This window comes from Heptranchias perlo, chromosome 1, assembly GCF_035084215.1.
Source record: "Heptranchias perlo isolate sHepPer1 chromosome 1, sHepPer1.hap1, whole genome shotgun sequence".
NCBI classification, from domain to species: domain Eukaryota; kingdom Metazoa; phylum Chordata; class Chondrichthyes; order Hexanchiformes; family Hexanchidae; genus Heptranchias; species Heptranchias perlo.
The window spans coordinates 76681466-76699355 of record NC_090325.1 but is presented as its reverse complement, the minus strand read 5'-3'; the positions used below and the strand labels follow the sequence as shown (position 1 = coordinate 76699355).

The 17890-nt window shown below is 37.2% G+C and overlaps 1 protein-coding gene across 2 annotated transcripts in view; it reads right to left on the bottom strand.

Annotated features, from left to right (window-relative positions):
* Positions 1-721: 721 nt before the first annotated feature.
* The window catches only part of cnot7 (CCR4-NOT transcription complex, subunit 7), a 32359-nt gene continuing 15190 nt past the window's right edge, over positions 722-17890 (bottom strand). For both annotated transcript variants that reach the window (XM_067986981.1, XM_067986991.1), the window contains exons 3-7: positions 17079-17272; positions 15549-15710; positions 9480-9624; positions 7336-7446; positions 722-2998 (exon numbers count right to left, since the gene is read on the bottom strand). In XM_067986981.1, the coding sequence (XP_067843082.1) occupies positions 2867-2998; positions 7336-7446; positions 9480-9624; positions 15549-15710; positions 17079-17272 (744 nt within the window). In that variant the 3' untranslated portion in view covers positions 722-2866. The remainder of the gene's footprint in view (positions 2999-7335; positions 7447-9479; positions 9625-15548; positions 15711-17078; positions 17273-17890) is intronic.

Here is a 17890-nt window from a genome sequence, read left to right as displayed (position 1 = left end):
AACTGTAGTTTGTTGAATCAACAGCTGAGTCATCCAGACTAAATCTACTCCTTTTTCTGTTGGATAAATTTTAGTCAATGCACTCGGTACACACCCACCCTCATTTGCCAGGGTTCCAGGAATACAAGCCGACTGTGGAGCTGATGACAGGAGGAAATAAAACGACCCAAAGACAGACTTCAGATTAAGGTTCTTACCAGAGGCTAAATTGAGATAAATCACAGAAATTTACAGAACAGAAGGAGGCCACTCGGCCCATCGTGTCTGTGCTGGCTGAAAAAGAGCTATCCAGCTTGATCCCATTTCCCAGCTCTTGGCCCGTAGTCTTGTAGGTTAAACAAAAATATTAAACAAGAAACTGTCTGGCAGTTTTCCTCTGTTGGATGATGTACCTGAAGCTTAATGCATTTAAAGGATAAATCAAAATATCAATTTCCAATTCTAGCATAATTTTGCTTTTGATTACAATTATTCTATCTTGGATTGCAGAGCCAATGACAGGTGGAGAAGGTGAAAGGCGTCACCTTTCAAGTCACTATTTTACTGGGCTTCAACTGGAAAAAACAAAAATTATTTCTGCAACTTTATTGTAAATATGAATAAAACAATTTGCAGTGCAGGTTTGCTGGTCAGACTGTGGAAACAATAGGATTTGTTTAATTCTAATGAACAATGTAAAAAGTGATGGATATCTTGAGCTAATAAAACAAGCAACCATACCTTATGTAAGTAAGAAACAAATTTGAAGCCTTTATTTACAAAAAGGTTTAAAAACAAATAATACCTTGTTTTTCACATAATTTCTTTAAAAAAGGTCCATTAAGTTACAGTTCTGTAACTTAATGAAAGAACAGAACACATTAATTACATTGTAGTCACATTGGTCTGGGGATTTTGACCTTTTGCTAAGCTCCTTGAAATCTAATAAGGACTGAATTCTGCAACATGCATTTGATGGTTTCAGGCAAGTACCAGCTATTCACTAAAGGTCTTCCTGCACAGCTGCACTAGATGCATGCAGAATACAATGCATAAGACTCAACAATATATTACATGGTGTTTACAGCTCATATATAATGTACTAAAGGGGTTGCATAGCAAGTCATGCTGCATCAAAACCAGCATCACTCTCAGTTGAAATACCTACATAATGCTACTCATGGAATTGCAATATAGTAAAAAGACAAAGTCTGCCTTTTCAAAGATTTTTAAAATTTCACCTTTTTTGATCCTACAGAAGTAAAATGTTAAATAAAACAGTAGTACTAAAGTGTCGAGTATGAATTTTCATTAATCCAGGTTGTTGTGTAGTAACAGCCACTTTGAAAGCTCGAACAGCATTACAATCCAATTTTTACAATGTATGTCTGGCCTGGCAACATACTAGTAGAGAAACATCTGTCGACCTCTCCATAATCAAGGGTTTGAACCTCTGCAGACCAGCAACCCAAACCACTTAAAATGATTTTACCAGTTCTCAGCTAGGCCACAGGATGTGGTATTCCACCACAGGAAAACCCTGGCTGTTTTCCCTCTTCTTGGGAATGTGTGCTTCCTGCCAGTTGATCTACAGGAACAACACTGCCGTGAGCAGAAGAGGAATTCAAGCCTGTTTCCCCACTAGGTTGGCAAGGAGGAGAGTTGAAAATAAAAACACTGATTAAAATGTGATTAAATGACAAAAGTACTACTTTGCTTTGAAAAAGGATTTGATCAAAGAAAACCTTAGTGAAGTTAAAAATTCCATGTAAATTGGACAGTGCCTTTTTAAACTTTTTCTGCTATAACTTTGGAGGAAGCCTAGCTTTGGAGTAACTGAGATGCTCCTGCACTGTTGTAATTAATTACTGCCACTGAGAATGAAAATATATCTTTTGTAATAAAGCAGAGCTTTCAAAAATCTTAGAACATTCTTCAGTTGAAAAAAGGCTCACATTGCCATAAACAATATTGCATCACATACATAATCTGGCACTAATGACATCAGTGCTGAGGTGTGATAAGTATAAATGGTAAGTTTTTTTTAAAACTGAAATTAAACTCATTCAAGTTTTATTTTATTACAACAATGCAGTTCAGAATGTACAAACAGATGTAGTAGCTGCAGCACTAAATGTTTGAGATGCTGGTTTTGGTTCAGCTAGCTGCACTTCCGATATGTTAGAACTGTGTGTATGGGAGACACTCCCAGAAGAAACAGATGTTAAAAGGAAATGTTGTAAGGCAACACTTACAGACCTTCTTCTTTAACTGCAGCAAATACAAGAGCTTCAGTAATATTGTTTGTTACCACAAACCAGTAGTGGAGATGCTGTCACACTAAGCCAGCAGGCACGGAAAATCCACAAACAGTAACCCAATGGTGTGAAGTAGTTCAAGTTTCTGGGCTTTCTTATCTCACTTGTGAGAACAAGAAGCAGCAAAATTCCCATAAAATAGAGGAACCAGTCACTCTCTAAAGTGCAAATTCGATGGTCCACAATCCTGAATAGCTAAAATTCCTGTTCTTTTTTTATTTTTAAGTGCCACATATTAGATAGGAATGGTAAATAACCAGTTGATACTTATTGCATGCTTTTAGGAAGAAGAGGGGAAAATAACTACTTGAAAATTCATCCAGGTGGTTATTCTTCCTGCTTTCTTCAGCAACCTTTCATAAAAAAATGTCTGCAATGGAACTAACTGGCCAAATTATACTTACATGGAGTTTCCTTACCATGGCCAGAATGACCAAGATGTTGGCACAAATCTAGTGAACAAAAAGAACAGGGAAAGGAAGGAAACCTGAATGTCTGAGCAATTCAGACACAGATAAAAATTTAGATCCAGTATATGTGGCCCAAAAAATTAATCTCCCCATTTCAGGTCAAGGCTGCTGTTTATTGGCTTCTTCTTCATATGCATTCCCCGTGCCATTCTGAACATATGACGAGCCTGAGCCAAGACCATACAGATGGCCACAGTATTTGGCATCATCAATGTGATCCTCAAAGAACATCTGGAGGAAAAAAATCAAAAAAAAAATCAAAAATCATAGCAATCACTACACAAGGTAAAAGATTCTTCTAGTCCAAACACGCTGGCTTTCTTAATCTCAAAATTCAGCAACTTAACCTTTGGTGCACTACAGCCAAATTGACTATCGTTTTGAGGATCAATGCGTTTAATCGTTCAGCCATTTCCTGTTCTGATTGACCTGATCAGACCTCATCAATCACCATTGTTCTGGCTTTTGATTGGCTTAATAAGTTTCCTAAAGGGCAACTGAAACCCACTTCTTAAAAAAGAAGTTACTTCCACCTATAAAATAGGGAGTCAAGCAGAAGACAGGCAGCAAAGTAAAAGAAAAATTAAAAGTTAAAAAAATTAGTATTTGTAGTCGAGTAATTACAGTATAACTGACATTATAGTAGCTTTATTAGATTTTGTTTCAGCATTACAGTGCCCGAGTTAAGAACTTACAAACCCAGATGGCCCAAGGAGGCAGATATTTACAGAACCTGCTATCAGTCCAAGAGTTAAATCATAAGATGCCAAATTGTGGAATTGAACTATGAAAGACAGCCCAGAATTCCAAAAGCTAGAGTGGAAAAGGTTTGTGGACAGTTAGGTTGCAAAGAGCACTACTGAAAATCAATTACGTAGAAGTAATGGGTTTGTATGATTGATTCATGTTAGGTTCTGAAAGTTATAGTAAGTAGCTATGACCAAAAAAAATTAATAATCTAAAATGCAATTCTGATATTGACTTTTACATATTTTGCCCTAAAAGTAATTAGGGCAATCATAAAACTTAGTCACCAAGAATAGATTGCATACATCTATTTTGGCAGAGACTTTCAGCAATTATTTTCTGTACTTTTAGCAGTTGTCTGAGTGACTAATTCTGTATTTCCACTTATATTCTATAATGGCAACTGAGCAAAGTCCAAAATATATTTTGTTTCAATCAAAAACATATAATTTTATTGTTAAATTAGCTGAAAATTCAACTAATTGCTTTGCAAAAACACATCTGTTGCTGTTGACAACTTTTGTAGAATTAGTTCAGTTCAACTTACTGTTAAACAAAAATGTGAAATTGTCTAGAAAATGACAATTTTGAGTGTATTGTGTGCACGTTTGAAAAGGTGGCCATTTGTGCAGAGGTATATTATTCACCTTCAGGTGCAATACTCATTATTCAAATGAGAGTTATATTCACCTACATATGTAGATATCCTAACTGAAAGCCAATACATTTGTCTACGCAAATCGTAATGCCATCAAACGGACTTCAGCATTTGGGCATGGAGACAACTTGCTCAAAAGAATACACCGTTTTCCTACAGGTGTGGAGAACAGTTTCCGTGGTTATGTATGAACATTATACTATTACAACAAAAGTTACATTTTTCGTTCGAGCACCCAGAGGGGAAGATACAAAGTAAGGCCATTTACGCCTTTTATGCATTTGGGACTACAGGAATGCAGCTCAGTGCATCATCTGGTTAATGAAGGCACCAATTTATCTACTTTTTAGAAATTTCTATTTCCCACCCATCCGCAACCTCTGAATAAAATTGACAATTTGTATCAGATTATTGGCAGCTTCGTGCTGAGGACTCCTGCTACAAGGACTTGGTGGAAATGACTCAGATTTATGTTACTTAGCACCCTTACCTTCATCTGAGAGAAGATACTGGTCACAATTGTCTTGAAGTATATTAAAACCCAAGTTTCATCTAGCCTTTTATTTAATTTGGTTGAAATTCTTGTAAATTTGTTGTGTTCCCAAAAGTTTCAACATTTTACAGTGCCGAACGTGGAAAATGGTTCATTCACCACCATATTTCTATCTGCCTTCTTAGCCCAAATGATCAGAACAAAAGGTCTCCAGCCAAAACGTAAGCCTGTATTTTCTCTTTTCCGGTGCAGACAGATCTGCTACGTATTACCAGAATGTTCTGTTTTTATTTTGGATATCCCAGCATTCAGTTTTTCTTTTTATCTTTGAAGAACTTTCTGTACTCATCATATATCAACGTCCATGTATTTAAAGGCTACTAATGTAAAAATAAAGCACTATTTTCTAAACTATATGACTAATAAACAATTGGGAAATATTTGTGGCCTTTTTCAAACAATTCTTGCTGAAGCATTATTTTTTCATAGACCATGTCAGATTTTACAATTGCATTGAGCATAAATACTATTTATCCAAGGGGTGTACATTTGGAAAGAATTATGTTTACATATGTAAACATTTTTGGCAGGACTACAAGGTATCAATTGAGGCACTAAAAATTTGATTCCAAACTGTCATAGCATAAAGGACATGCATTAAATAACAGGACACTACAAATGCAAGTATTTATGTATTATTTTTACTGAAAGTAGAAATAAAATATAGAATGTATATTGATACTTTATGGTCAGTTTTCCATCAATTCTGGATTGTACTTCTCAAATCTGAGGACCATTCAAGGCAATAACCCTGACTTTAACACAATCACTATGATTTCAGTTAAAACAAACAAGGAATGCACATGAGGGTGAATTGTAATCTTCAAGGCCAATTCATCTTTTTGCCTCAAATTTATAAATCATTAGGCTTAGCAGCTGTTGAATTATAGTAAATAAACAGCCCACATAAAATATTCAAGGAAAAATGTTAGACTTCTACATGCAGAACGTTCTTCCCATGAACTGGCACCATTTTGGAATACCACAAGGTCACAGAACAAAAAAAAACAGCCTACAGGATTCTAAGTGAAGGAGAGATGTGTTAATTTATGGAATAGACAACCATCTAGCACAGTAAGTGTTGACTTGTGTTGAAGTATTTAAAAATGAAATAAATTATCCAGTGAGTAGAGGGATATGGGTTTGGTTCTAAACCAGGAATTATCAGAAAATGACCTCTGTCATTCTGAGTGAGGGCTTAAACAACAAAATTAACTGAATGGCTTTTTTTTTCTTATCCCTACTTGCCTGAGTTAGAAGGTCATGGTTTCAAGGCACACTCCACAATTTGAGCACATAATCTAGGCTGACACTTTAGTGCAGTACTGAGGGAGTACTGTATTGTCAAAGGTATCATCTTTCAGGTGAGATAATAAACCGAGGCCCAGTCTGCATGTTCGGGTGGACGTAAACGATCCCATGACATTTTTTTCCGAAGAGGAGCAGGGAGGGTTTCCGATTGACCCTGCCAATATTAATGCCTCAATAATTGCCATCAAAACAAATTAACAGGTCAATCATCTCATTGCCATTTGTGGGATCTTGCTATGTGCAACTTGGCTGCCATGTTTGTCTACAAAACAAGTGACTAAACTTCAAAAGTGATACAGTGGTTATGAGGTATTTTGAGACGTCCTGAGGACATGAAAGGTACTACAAGTTCTTTTTCTTTCTTTAAATAACATCTTATCATTAAATGCACCAGTAAACACTAAATGTTGCTACTTGGAGACAATACTGGATGAGACAGATTTTACCCACTCATAAACAGATGATATGTCTAGTCCTTAAAAATAATGGACCAGAATTTGCTGCCAAAATAACAGTGAGGCTAATGGCGCTCACCGTTATTTATGCGGAAATCATACAGCAACTTCGGGCGAGGGCAGATGTGTGGTTAAACATGGAAATCCAAAAGTTGCTGTCCGAGATGTGCCGCTCCATCGCTAGCTTCGTGAAAACAGGTTCTTGCTGTCTGCCTCACAATGCAAATGCATTGAACGGCATGAAGTACATTTATTTGCAGAGTAGATACGAACTAAACTCGCCACAGAAAGTTAAGTCAAGCCATTTCAAGTCCAAGTACCCGTTTAACAATGTGATAAGTGTTAATTACTGCCAGTCAACCTCTATGACACAGAAAAGTAACTATTACAAGTGTGGGTGTCTTATTCCTTCAGGTTTTAATTGTTGTTGGAGATTTTAAAAACAAATTAATTTTTTTAAAAAGCTTTTTCTTTCTCTTTTAATCCAATCTTTCTTTCCCTCTTTCTGTACCTGATTTGACATTGAAGTCACCATTCAAACTTACACTTCCTTCTCAGTCCTTGCGCTGTTAATTTCACAATCTTTCAATCTGATTGGTTCAGGAGATACGCCGTTGCTTGCCCTGTTCATTCAGATCTCAGATGCCCTGTAGAAGGCACTGCGCCGTTTCTATCTCCCACTTCCAGCAACTTGCAGTGCAAAATATAATGGAGGTTAAACAAGCAAGGGCAAGTCTAGCTAATAGCGGGCACCATTCATTGACCGGATACAGCAAATTCTGGGCCACTACTACAAAAGGACTCAAAGATATAGCTTTTAAATGGTTTTAGTTGATATGCATACCTCTCGCATTTTGAAAAAGGCCATTCCTGTTAATAGTGAGTCTGAACCTGCTTGGTGCTGTGGCCCAATTCGCTCCAACTCCAACTGTTCAGCTACTTCCTGCAAGCCACCCTGCACAAACACAAATCTCATTTAGATATTTTTTATTTATATAATAGACATTATTTAAAAAGCGAGATGGGGGGAAATGATAAATAATTGCACTCAGGAATTTGCTGCACAGGCATTCAAATATTCTATCTAAACTGACCATCAGTAATAGAAAATTCTTAAAATGGCACCGTGGCAGATTTACCTAATCCAGGCTATTAGAATGGTGTTATAATTTTTATAAATTTGTATCCATTGGGCCACAGAAGGCATACGAGGAGGGGGGGCTTTGGGGGAAAAGTGTAAAGAAAAATACGTTTACAAAATAAATTATAAATCCAATTTTTCTAAAAGTTTAAAATATGTTCCTGCATAAAAGTTAAAGGTTATTCTTTGCGATCAGTTTTATAATAAAATGACACATAATGACAGTGCAGTAAATCATTAACACCAACCTAAATAGTATAGTGGCAGTGGGCCACAATGTTTCAGAAAAATATTGTCCTCTCAAAAATGTCAAAAGGGAGATCTGGAGTGAAATCCTTTCTAGAATATTTACTTAGAGCAGCTAACCCTTTGACACTAGCTATCATTATAAACAAAAATATGATTCCATTAATTGTCCACTCTCACTCATTAGCCAGGTCAGTTTTCCATATTAAAGATTACTGAAGCTTATGTTCTTACTTAAGGCAGTACACGTATATTCCAGGGGGTAGAGTTTCCGCACATTTACGCTACTAATATCAGCGCAATCCGCAATCTGGAATCAGCCGAACCAGTGCAAAAGATCTGGAAATTTTAAACATGAGTTACGCCCAAAACTACTTACGCTCGTGTTTTCTGCTATCTTTTACGTTGGTTCAAGATTCAATTTGCCCAGATCAGATCCCGTCCACAAAACTGACCATAATCCCAGGTTGAAATTGCGAGATTCTACCGATTGCACTGGTTAGGGAAGGCTCTTCAAATTGTGTTCATTTTCTTAGGCGCACAGGCACGTTTTAAAAGAAACCGACCAGTGCACACCAATGAAACTATTAAATGGTTCAGTACAGCTTTTTTAAAGTCATTTTCAGTGATTTTAAATCAGGTCACTCAAAGGTGGAGGACTGGACACCATTAAATGTGCTCATTTTTGCTGATAAACCTATTTTCAGCTATATTAATAAAACTGCACCAGGTTACCACTTTTAAATACATCAAGGGATACTTTTTAATGGAAAGAAATAAAGAAACAATTGCGTTCTATTACGCTGCCTGATTGTGCTGGTTTATGGAAGATTATGTTTGTGATTATGCAAATGAATTTTAGCAGAAACTTGAACTGTAACCTATCCAGCGCAATTTCAAGATATCGCCCTTAGCAGAAACTCTACTCCCGGATACTAAAACTCTCAGGATTCTTTTGACTATTAGCAGCAATTAAAAACAAAAAGTGTTGAAAATATACAGGTTTGTCAGCATCTGAAAAAAAGTTGGATTAATGTTATCTGTAGACCTTTCTCTAATTAGATGCCGTCAGATATGTTGTATTTCTAGAATTTTCTGGTTTTATTTTAGATTTCCAAAATTTGTAGCTTTTTTCTTTTTACTTCAGCTTTAAAATTTTGTCAAGTGTTCACTCTAGTTCAATCTTTAAGTTTCTGGTGCTAAAAGTTCACATGGCTGAAACAAGCTTGGAAATGTGACAAGTGTAAACATACTCTCTATTGCATTGAATCCCCGAGTTTAAAATATTTTTTTTAATTGAGAGAGATGCATTCACAGGTTCTACTTTTACAAAATTATTGGAGAACACTCTATTTTAGCAGCAAGGGCATTTGCGGTGCCAGACAGAGCAACGAATTCAACGCTGAATAAGCTTGGCCATGTGCACTTCTCAGTATATATTTATTTGTAAATTTATTCCTCACTGGTCATGGCCTTCAAACCCCCCCATCCCCACAAAACCAAATTTCATAAACACAAATACTAATATTTCTGCTGTATTGAAAACCTTTAAATATAAAAAATATTTTCATGGTTCCGTTTTAGATAAATTACAGCAATACCTTGAGATTTTTGCAGCTTTTCATGAGGTACTTCACATCATAAATTACAGGGAAGAACAACCGTAGAATCTCAAAGAAGTCTGGTTCTTCTTCAGGTAAGTTGGAATTAGTGAGTATTTTGATCAAGTAGCCAAAATCATACCCACTGTAATGAAATAACCACACTTCAATTACCAAAATCTTATCTTCAATGTTAACCTTCACGCACTAACAATGTTGCGATCTACAGACACTGAATGACAGCTGCAATTTTCCACGTAGCAAGTTCCTGCCCTCCGCTACAGCGACGGTTGTGGGTTTATTTTGTGCATCAGTTAAAGCTGGTTTCAGATCATCAGTAGTGTAAGTTGCCCTCCCACACACGTCTAGATAGCCCAGGAAAGGGAGAGGATGAATATGCTTCCCCCCCTTTTCCGAAATAAAAGTTATTATGTAACAATATTGGACTATGCTGCATGTCTCTTGAATGCTACAGCCATTCATAAATTTTGATGCACAAACAGTTGCTGTTGGTACTGCACTACTGTTCTCACCCAAGGTCAATCTCAGGAATTATGGGATAATGCAATCCTGACATTGCAATCTAAAATCAATTAAAATCTCAATCCCATATATTTTATATTCCTACAATTCACAATAATTATCACACATATGCAATCAATAAAATTGAGCATCATGAGTCTATAGAATGGTATTACAGTTCTTCCCCTCCCCATAGCTCATCTGCAAGTCTTTGAGAAGATTCAAATGACAAAACTGAGCATGAAAGATCAGACTAATTTGAATGGTACACTTTACTCCTAGGTGCAGAGTATCCACTACAACCTGTAACATCCAAAACTATCCATGAAGTCCTCCACAATGCGAAGGGAATTCTACCTCATATTAAGGAATAAATAAATCCTGACCGGACAAAACTTGCAATGTCCTCTAATGAGAAAATCCTGCCCAATGAATAGAACAGCAGGCGACCTTTGCTTTTAAGATTCCCTGAGTAAATACTATGTGGCTCTTTAAGTTCTGACATTAGGACTACTCTTCTGTGGGCACAGGGTTCTTTGCTCTGCATGGAAAACAGTGATGCAACTGCACCAACTGAATTTTATAGCCTATTTCCATGATCCCAACAGCACCAAAACACGTGTCAGTTGAACAGTCAGATGATGACAACAATTTCAAGTAGCTGCCTTGCAAATAGAGTTGAGAGAAACCACACATATATTGGCCCTAGAATTTGCCATTGCATTACTACTAGCTAGAATCTCAAAATAATCCTTTCCTCTCAAACATGCCTCTTTAGCCCCATATTTGCCCAGTTTTGCATAATTCCTAGAGATAGTTCATCTAGTCTACTAGTGCCCATCTACTCCAAAAAAAGTTTTAAAGTTAGGATTAAAAATGCTGACTCTTAATTATATATTGCCAAGCTACCCATTGAAATATTATTTCTCCTTAAACACCTTTGTTGAGTTTAAACATACTGCCCAATTCAATTCCCATGTATCCACTGTTACATTTGCCAAGTTCAAAAACACTCCACTTATTAAACTTCATACTCTTAACATTTTTGATTGGTGTTATTTTTCCTACAGCATATTGGCATGAATAATAAATCTAAGCCTGGTGAGAACACTGCAAACTTTACAGAAACCTATAAAGTGCCAAATGTGATAGGTATATGCAAATTCAACAATTAGAAACATAGAAAATAGGAGCAAGAGTAGGCCATTCGGCCCGTCGGGCCTGCTCCACCATTCAAAATGATCATGGCTGATCGTCTAACTCAGTACCCTGTTCCTGCTTTTTCCCATATCCCTTGATCCCTTTAGCATTAAGAAATATATCTATCTCCTTCTTGAATATATTTAATGACTTGGCCTCAGCTGCCTTCTGTGGTAGAGAATTCCACAGGTTCACCACCCTCTGAGTGAAGAAATTTCTCCTCATCTCGGTTCTAAATGACATACCCCGTATCCTGAGACTGTGACCCCTGGTTCTGGACTCCCCAGCCGTCGGGAACATCCTTCCTGCATCTAGTCTGTCTAGTCCTGTTAGAATTTTACATGTTTCAATGAAATCACCTCTCATTCTTCTAAACTCTAGTGAATATAGGCCTAGTCGACCCAATCTCTCTTCATACGTCAGTCCTGCCATCCCAGGAATCAGTCTGGTAAACCTTTGTTGCACTCCCTCCATGGCAAGGATATCCTTCCTCAGATAAGGAGACCAAAACTGCACACAATACGCCTGTCTCACCAAGGCACCGTACAACTGCAGTAAGACATCCCTGCTCCTGTACTCAAATCCTGTTGCAATGAAGGCCAACATACCATTCGCCTTCCTAACTGCTTGCTGCACCTGAATGCTCGCTTTCAGCGAATGGTGTACAAGGACACCCAGGTCTCGTTGCACCTCCCCTTTTCCCAATCCATCACCATTCAGATAATAATCTGCCTTTCTGTTTTTACAACCAAAGTGGATAACCTCACATTTATCCACGTTATACTGCATCTGCCATTTTCATGCCCACTCACCCAACTTGTCTAAATCACATTGCAGCCTCTTTACATCCTCCTCACAGCTCACATTCCACCCCAGCTTTGTGTCATCTGCAAACTTGGAAATGTTACATTTAGTTCCCTCATCCAAATCAGTGACATATATTGTGACAAGATGGGGCCCAAGCACTGATCCCTGCGGTACCCCAACAGTCACTGCCTGCCACCAGGAAAAAGACCCGTTTATTCCTACTCTCTGTTTCCTGTCTGTCAACCAATTCTCAATCCATGCCAGTATATTCCCCCCAATCCCATGTGCTTTAATTTTGCACACTAACCTCATGTGGGACCTTATCAAAAGCCTTCTGAAAATCCAAATACACCACATCCACTGGTTCTCCCCTATCTATTCTACTAGTTACCTCCTCAAAAAACTCCAGTTGATTTGTTAAGCATAATTTCCCTTTCATAAACCCATGCTGACTTTGTCTAATCCCGTTAATGCCTTCCAAATGTTCTGTTATCACATCTTTTATAATAGACTCTAGCATTTTCCCCACTACTGATGTTAGGTTAACCGGTCTGTAATTCCCCGTTTTTTCTCTCCCTCCTTTTTTAAATAGTGGGGTTATATTTGCCACCCTCCAATCTGTAGAAACTGTTCCAGAGTCTATAGAATTTTGGAAGATGACCACCAATGGTTAAAAATGGATTAAATTAATATTTGCTTGTTGAGACATATTAGTTGCTGAAGAGAGAGTATATAAGTGAACCTCCAAAATAAGTTGGACCATTCACTATTTTGTAAAGACAGGAGTGTAACATCAGATGATGCAGTGTTTGACAATGCTAAGTGAAGCAGTGTCCCTTTAAGGCCACAAGTTTAATTAAGTAAACAGATCAGAATTTAATTGTTTGATGATGAAATTGTGCAGGTGAGGTCAAAGTTTAATTGCCTTTCAGCCTGCAAGTCAGAACCCAGAATGAAATGTCTGGCAAAAACAAGTGATTGCTAAGGTTATTTTAAAAATCAGGGTCTACAGACATTCAGACGCATGCTAGTGAGGTATTCTCCGTTTATTTCTTTCCCTGAACATTTCAAATGACTAATTTTTAAAAAAAATATACAACTGTTGGAAGAAATTTGCAGATAATTCTATAAGGAAAGGGTTAATCAGAGTAACAGCAGAAGTCTGCTATTGGCTTGCAGTGATTTAATATTGTAGTTATGTTAATTTTTAACCATTATTTGTTAAGTAGGGAAGTATGATTCTAAAACTGCAATGTCTTAAATAACTAATTGATGTTAGAATTGTACAACTACACAGCAATTCTAAGATGGTGACCACTGAACTTTTGAATTGGGACTGACACTTACAGCACCGGCTGGTTTTTAATATGAAGTAATCACCTGCTTAATGGGATAAGTTCATTGGGAACATGCCAATGTGTGTTGATCTCAAGTTTGAGAGAACTGTAGCACTGATCTGTAGTTGCAAGAACACTAGTTAATCCTGCAAAAGAAAACATCTGCGTAAAACATTATCTTTTTAATTAAGGTCTCTGTAGGATGTGATGACCAGGTTAGTGATTAGGGGGTACAGAATCAAAGACAGACTTATAGTTAACAGTTTCACTTGGTCAAACAGCAATTAATTGTAACTGGAAAGGAATATGTGGAAACAAAATAAGGAGGTATACTAATATCATGAGTGCAACGGAAAAGGAGCCAGTTAGTAGGGGGGGTTAACTTATTGACTGAGTTATCGATAAGGTGTAGGTTCCTATTTGTTTCTCCTTATTCGGAGTTGTTTTTAACATGATATAATTAGGTAATATGGAGATTACTGATGGTCACGTAACAGGGGTAAGAGAAAGGTATAAAAAGTGGCGAATTGTAACAAGAATATTGATTTGAAGGGTTCGATCAATCTGAATACTGGGCTCAGAACAGTAATGCGTCTGAGTCCCCAACCATTAGATGTGATTGTAAGTACTATATGATTAAGTGTATGTTTAATTATTGCAAGTACTACATACTTAATAAACCTGCGTACGTTTGACTAACATTTTAAGAACCTTATTGATTCTGAGGGATATAGAACATCTAATCATAATAAATGCATCCTCTAACAATCCAATCAGCTACAAAAAAAATTGCCTAGAATAAATTGCCTGTAATTAAGTGCAACAAAGTGTGAACAGGAAGTACATGTGTAAACAGGAAATGAACAAACACTACCATTTAAGAAAGCCAGCCAGTCATTTAATGCTGAATGCTTCTGACCTTTAATCTGAAATTTAAAAAGGTGTTTTCCAATTTCCACAGATCCAGCACAAAAAACAATTAATCTCCAATTGGCCTAAAGCTGTGTTTACTTAACAATTGTTAAATTTTCTAGCCTTAAACTGACAGTTTCAATTTAGCCACAGAATAATATAATGGACATTACACGGTATAACACTCCTGTACGTATAAAACAACATACCATTTGACTCACCTACACCATAGGAGGTCAACATATTAAAAATCTTGCATCTGATGCAAACTTCCTCTCCACAAACCTTACTTCCCATCTCATGATTTTGAGTATCATTTCATAGAATCATATAGCACAGAAGGAGGCCATTTGGCCCATTGTGCCTGTGTCAGCTCTTTGAAAGCTATCCATTTAGTCCCACTCCCCTGCTCCTTGCCCATAATCCTGCATTTTTTTCCTTTTCAAGTATGCATCCAATTCCCCGTTGAAAGTTACTATTGGATCTGCTTCCATCACCCTTTCAGGTAATGCATTCCAGATCATAACAAATTGCTGCACTCAAAAATTTCTTGTCATCTCCCCCCAGGCTAATTATTTTAAATCGGTGTCCTCTGAAAACTGACCCGCTTGTCAGTGGAAACAGTTTCTACCTATCTACTCTATTCAAAATTATGAATGGTTTTAACACCTCTGTTGAATCTCCTCTTAACCTTCTCTGCCCCAAGAAGAACATCCTAGCTTCTCTAGTCTCTCCAAATAACTGAAGTCCCTCACCCCTAGTACCATTCTCATAAATCTCCTCTGCACCCTCTTCAAGGTCTTGACATCCTTCCTAAAACAGGATGCCCAGAATTGGACAAAATACTCTGACTGAGGCTTAACCAGTGATTTATAACTTTTGCTTTTGTACTCTATTCTATTTATAAAGCCCAGGATCCCGTATGCTTTTTAAAAAAAACAGCCTTATCAACTTATCTTGCCACCTTCAAAGATTTGTGTATGTGAACCCCCAGGCCTCTCTGTTCCTGCACCAATACTTGTTAATTAATCCATTTGTTTTATTATGTGATCTCAAATGCACATAATACAGCAAGAGAAAGATTGATAATACACTGCCATCACACATCACAAAAGAAATAAGAATATAAGAATAGTCTGTGATGAGAAAAGCCCATTTGGCTCCCTAAAGCTCAACTCTCTTGCACCCTAACTCTCTCAGCTAAACCTCCATTTTTAATGCTCCTGATGGTTATCGGAATAGAAATCTTGATTTTTCAAACGGTGGTGAACGATGTGTACTGGTTACTCACCTATGGAATGAAAGCCACTTGACCCCTTCACATAATACTACACCAGATGTCATAAGGAGTTCTGCAAAATACATTGTTTCAATCCCCTCCTCCTCATGTTTTTTAAACTGGATGCCAGAAGTTGTAAGAAGCTCTATTGAGTCTTGAGCATACATATCCTCTCTAAAATAAAAAGGAAAAATTTAAACAGAAAAACAAAACGTAAGCAAGGGTACCTGTTATAATACAATCCATATAAAAACAGTGGTGTAATGCATTTAGTTCAAAGTTGCATTGTGTAACACACTTTTACGGTCAAATTGCATACTTTTCAAAACGTTTAAATTAGGACAAAATTTTTTTTTTGCTCACAATCACAACTTTGATCTATTCATTTATTTTCTACCTGTTGAAGGGAATTTCATGAATTTAACACTAACCAAAATGCTTATATATAGGAGAATCCTGCTTTACCGAAGTGGTCTGAAGCACATGGACGACAACCAACTGGTTACTGATCTTCTTAAAGTGAGATATTCTGGTGTACATATTTTTCCACAACCGCCTTCTGGGACGCTCCATGATTAAAATTCAAGAACAAGTTCCAACTGAACTTTTAGAAGCAAACAACTTATAGGTCTGCAAATCTTGACCCGATTTCTTAGGAGTCCTTTGAAAGACTTTACAAATTTAATGATCTTTCAGAGTGCATCCTTCTCAAGGGGTATTTATGAATTTATACATCATACACAACAATTCCCAGAACATTTCTTTATTAATTGTTACCATACTAAGTAAAGTGAATTTTCAACTGCAGTAACTTTTCTCTTATTGTAAAGGCAAACTATTTCCAGTCTTTGATAAAGTTACTGAGTTAATATGAAATACTTATAAATTTCCTAAATGCAGTCATGTCTGAAATAAGTACAACAAAAAACTTGTAATCAACCTATATTAAAATATGTCTGTAAGATTGTACGACTGCAAGTGCATGCTTGCAAGGTCCCGTCAGCATTGCTAATCAATCCATGTCAACTAGGTGACACTGCATTACCAGCACCTCCATGATGGCTGTGGTACCCTACTATCTCATCAAACCTCAACCCATAGCAGTTTCAGCCTGCACTCTCCACACCATGTCCTACCACCCACATACCAACCCAGTGATCTGGCCTCAACTTAAGTCTCGATCCCAGTGTGAGCCTCCTGGCCACTGCCTGTTCATGACTTTGACTGTCGGCAGTGCCAAACTCCAAGCCAAGACTTAGCCTTAGTGAACATTCCTCTGCCTGTTGCCTCCAACCTCCTCCAAACTGTCCAGAGTGAACGCCTATGACTTTTCAGAAATCTACACACCGTTTTATGAGTCACATTCATACTCGGAATTATTTTAACTTGAAAATCTATCTTGGAAAATGTTCTGCTTTACATAGGGACCAAATAATATTGTACTGTGCATCAGAAAATAATAAATGGACACTAACAAAATTGCCTTCAACAGTTGGACAAACCAGTCTATGCAGCAAATAACAGATCCTTAGGTGTACTTACGTAAGATTAAATTTGAAGTTGAATTGCCACGTGGAGGTGCCCGGAGGGTACTCGCCCTGTTCATTTACAAATGTCAGCCCCAACTGTATAATCTTCAATAAATCTACATTACAGCGCAATAATTGGTACTGGTAGTCTGCATTGCTTCGGAATTCTCCGATTGGTCGTGCTACGACACCTGGAAATTCTGTGTCCTGGTAAATGTTTGAAAAATGTAAGAATAAAAAAGCACCCTTTTTATTTCAACAAATACAAATGATTACAGTTGGAGCTTTGAAAACTACATATAGATTCCCCCCCGAGAAGCAAAGCACCTTCTTTTGAAAGAGCTTGAGCTATGTCGTAGCAGAAATTACCATGAGTCACAAAATCAGTGCATTTTATTTGGTCTCGCAAGAGAACTACAGTACAAGCTACTTCTTTCCTTAAGAATAATGAGAAACCTCCGACAAGCAACCTATATGGAGACTCACTTGGCTGTAACAGACAAATAAGATCCGTCTTACATAAATTAAGAAACTTGTAAACGTGTATTAGCTAGTCTCAAAGACAGTCATTATACATAGGTTCTTTAATATTTTATGAAATAGAAAAATTGTGACAATGCAAGTCTTACATTGCTGACTGATGTAGGTCTTTTTAAGAAACCCAGGGTTCAAGGGGCTTTACCTTCAATAAGAATTGCCCTCAATGAACAAATTTAAACTGGTTTTGAGCAGGTCTTATGTCCATTTCTTGTTGGCTGCTTATAAACTGACATTAAGTGCACTCATAGAAATGTCTGTGACCTAGCCACTCCTAACCTCTTGCTC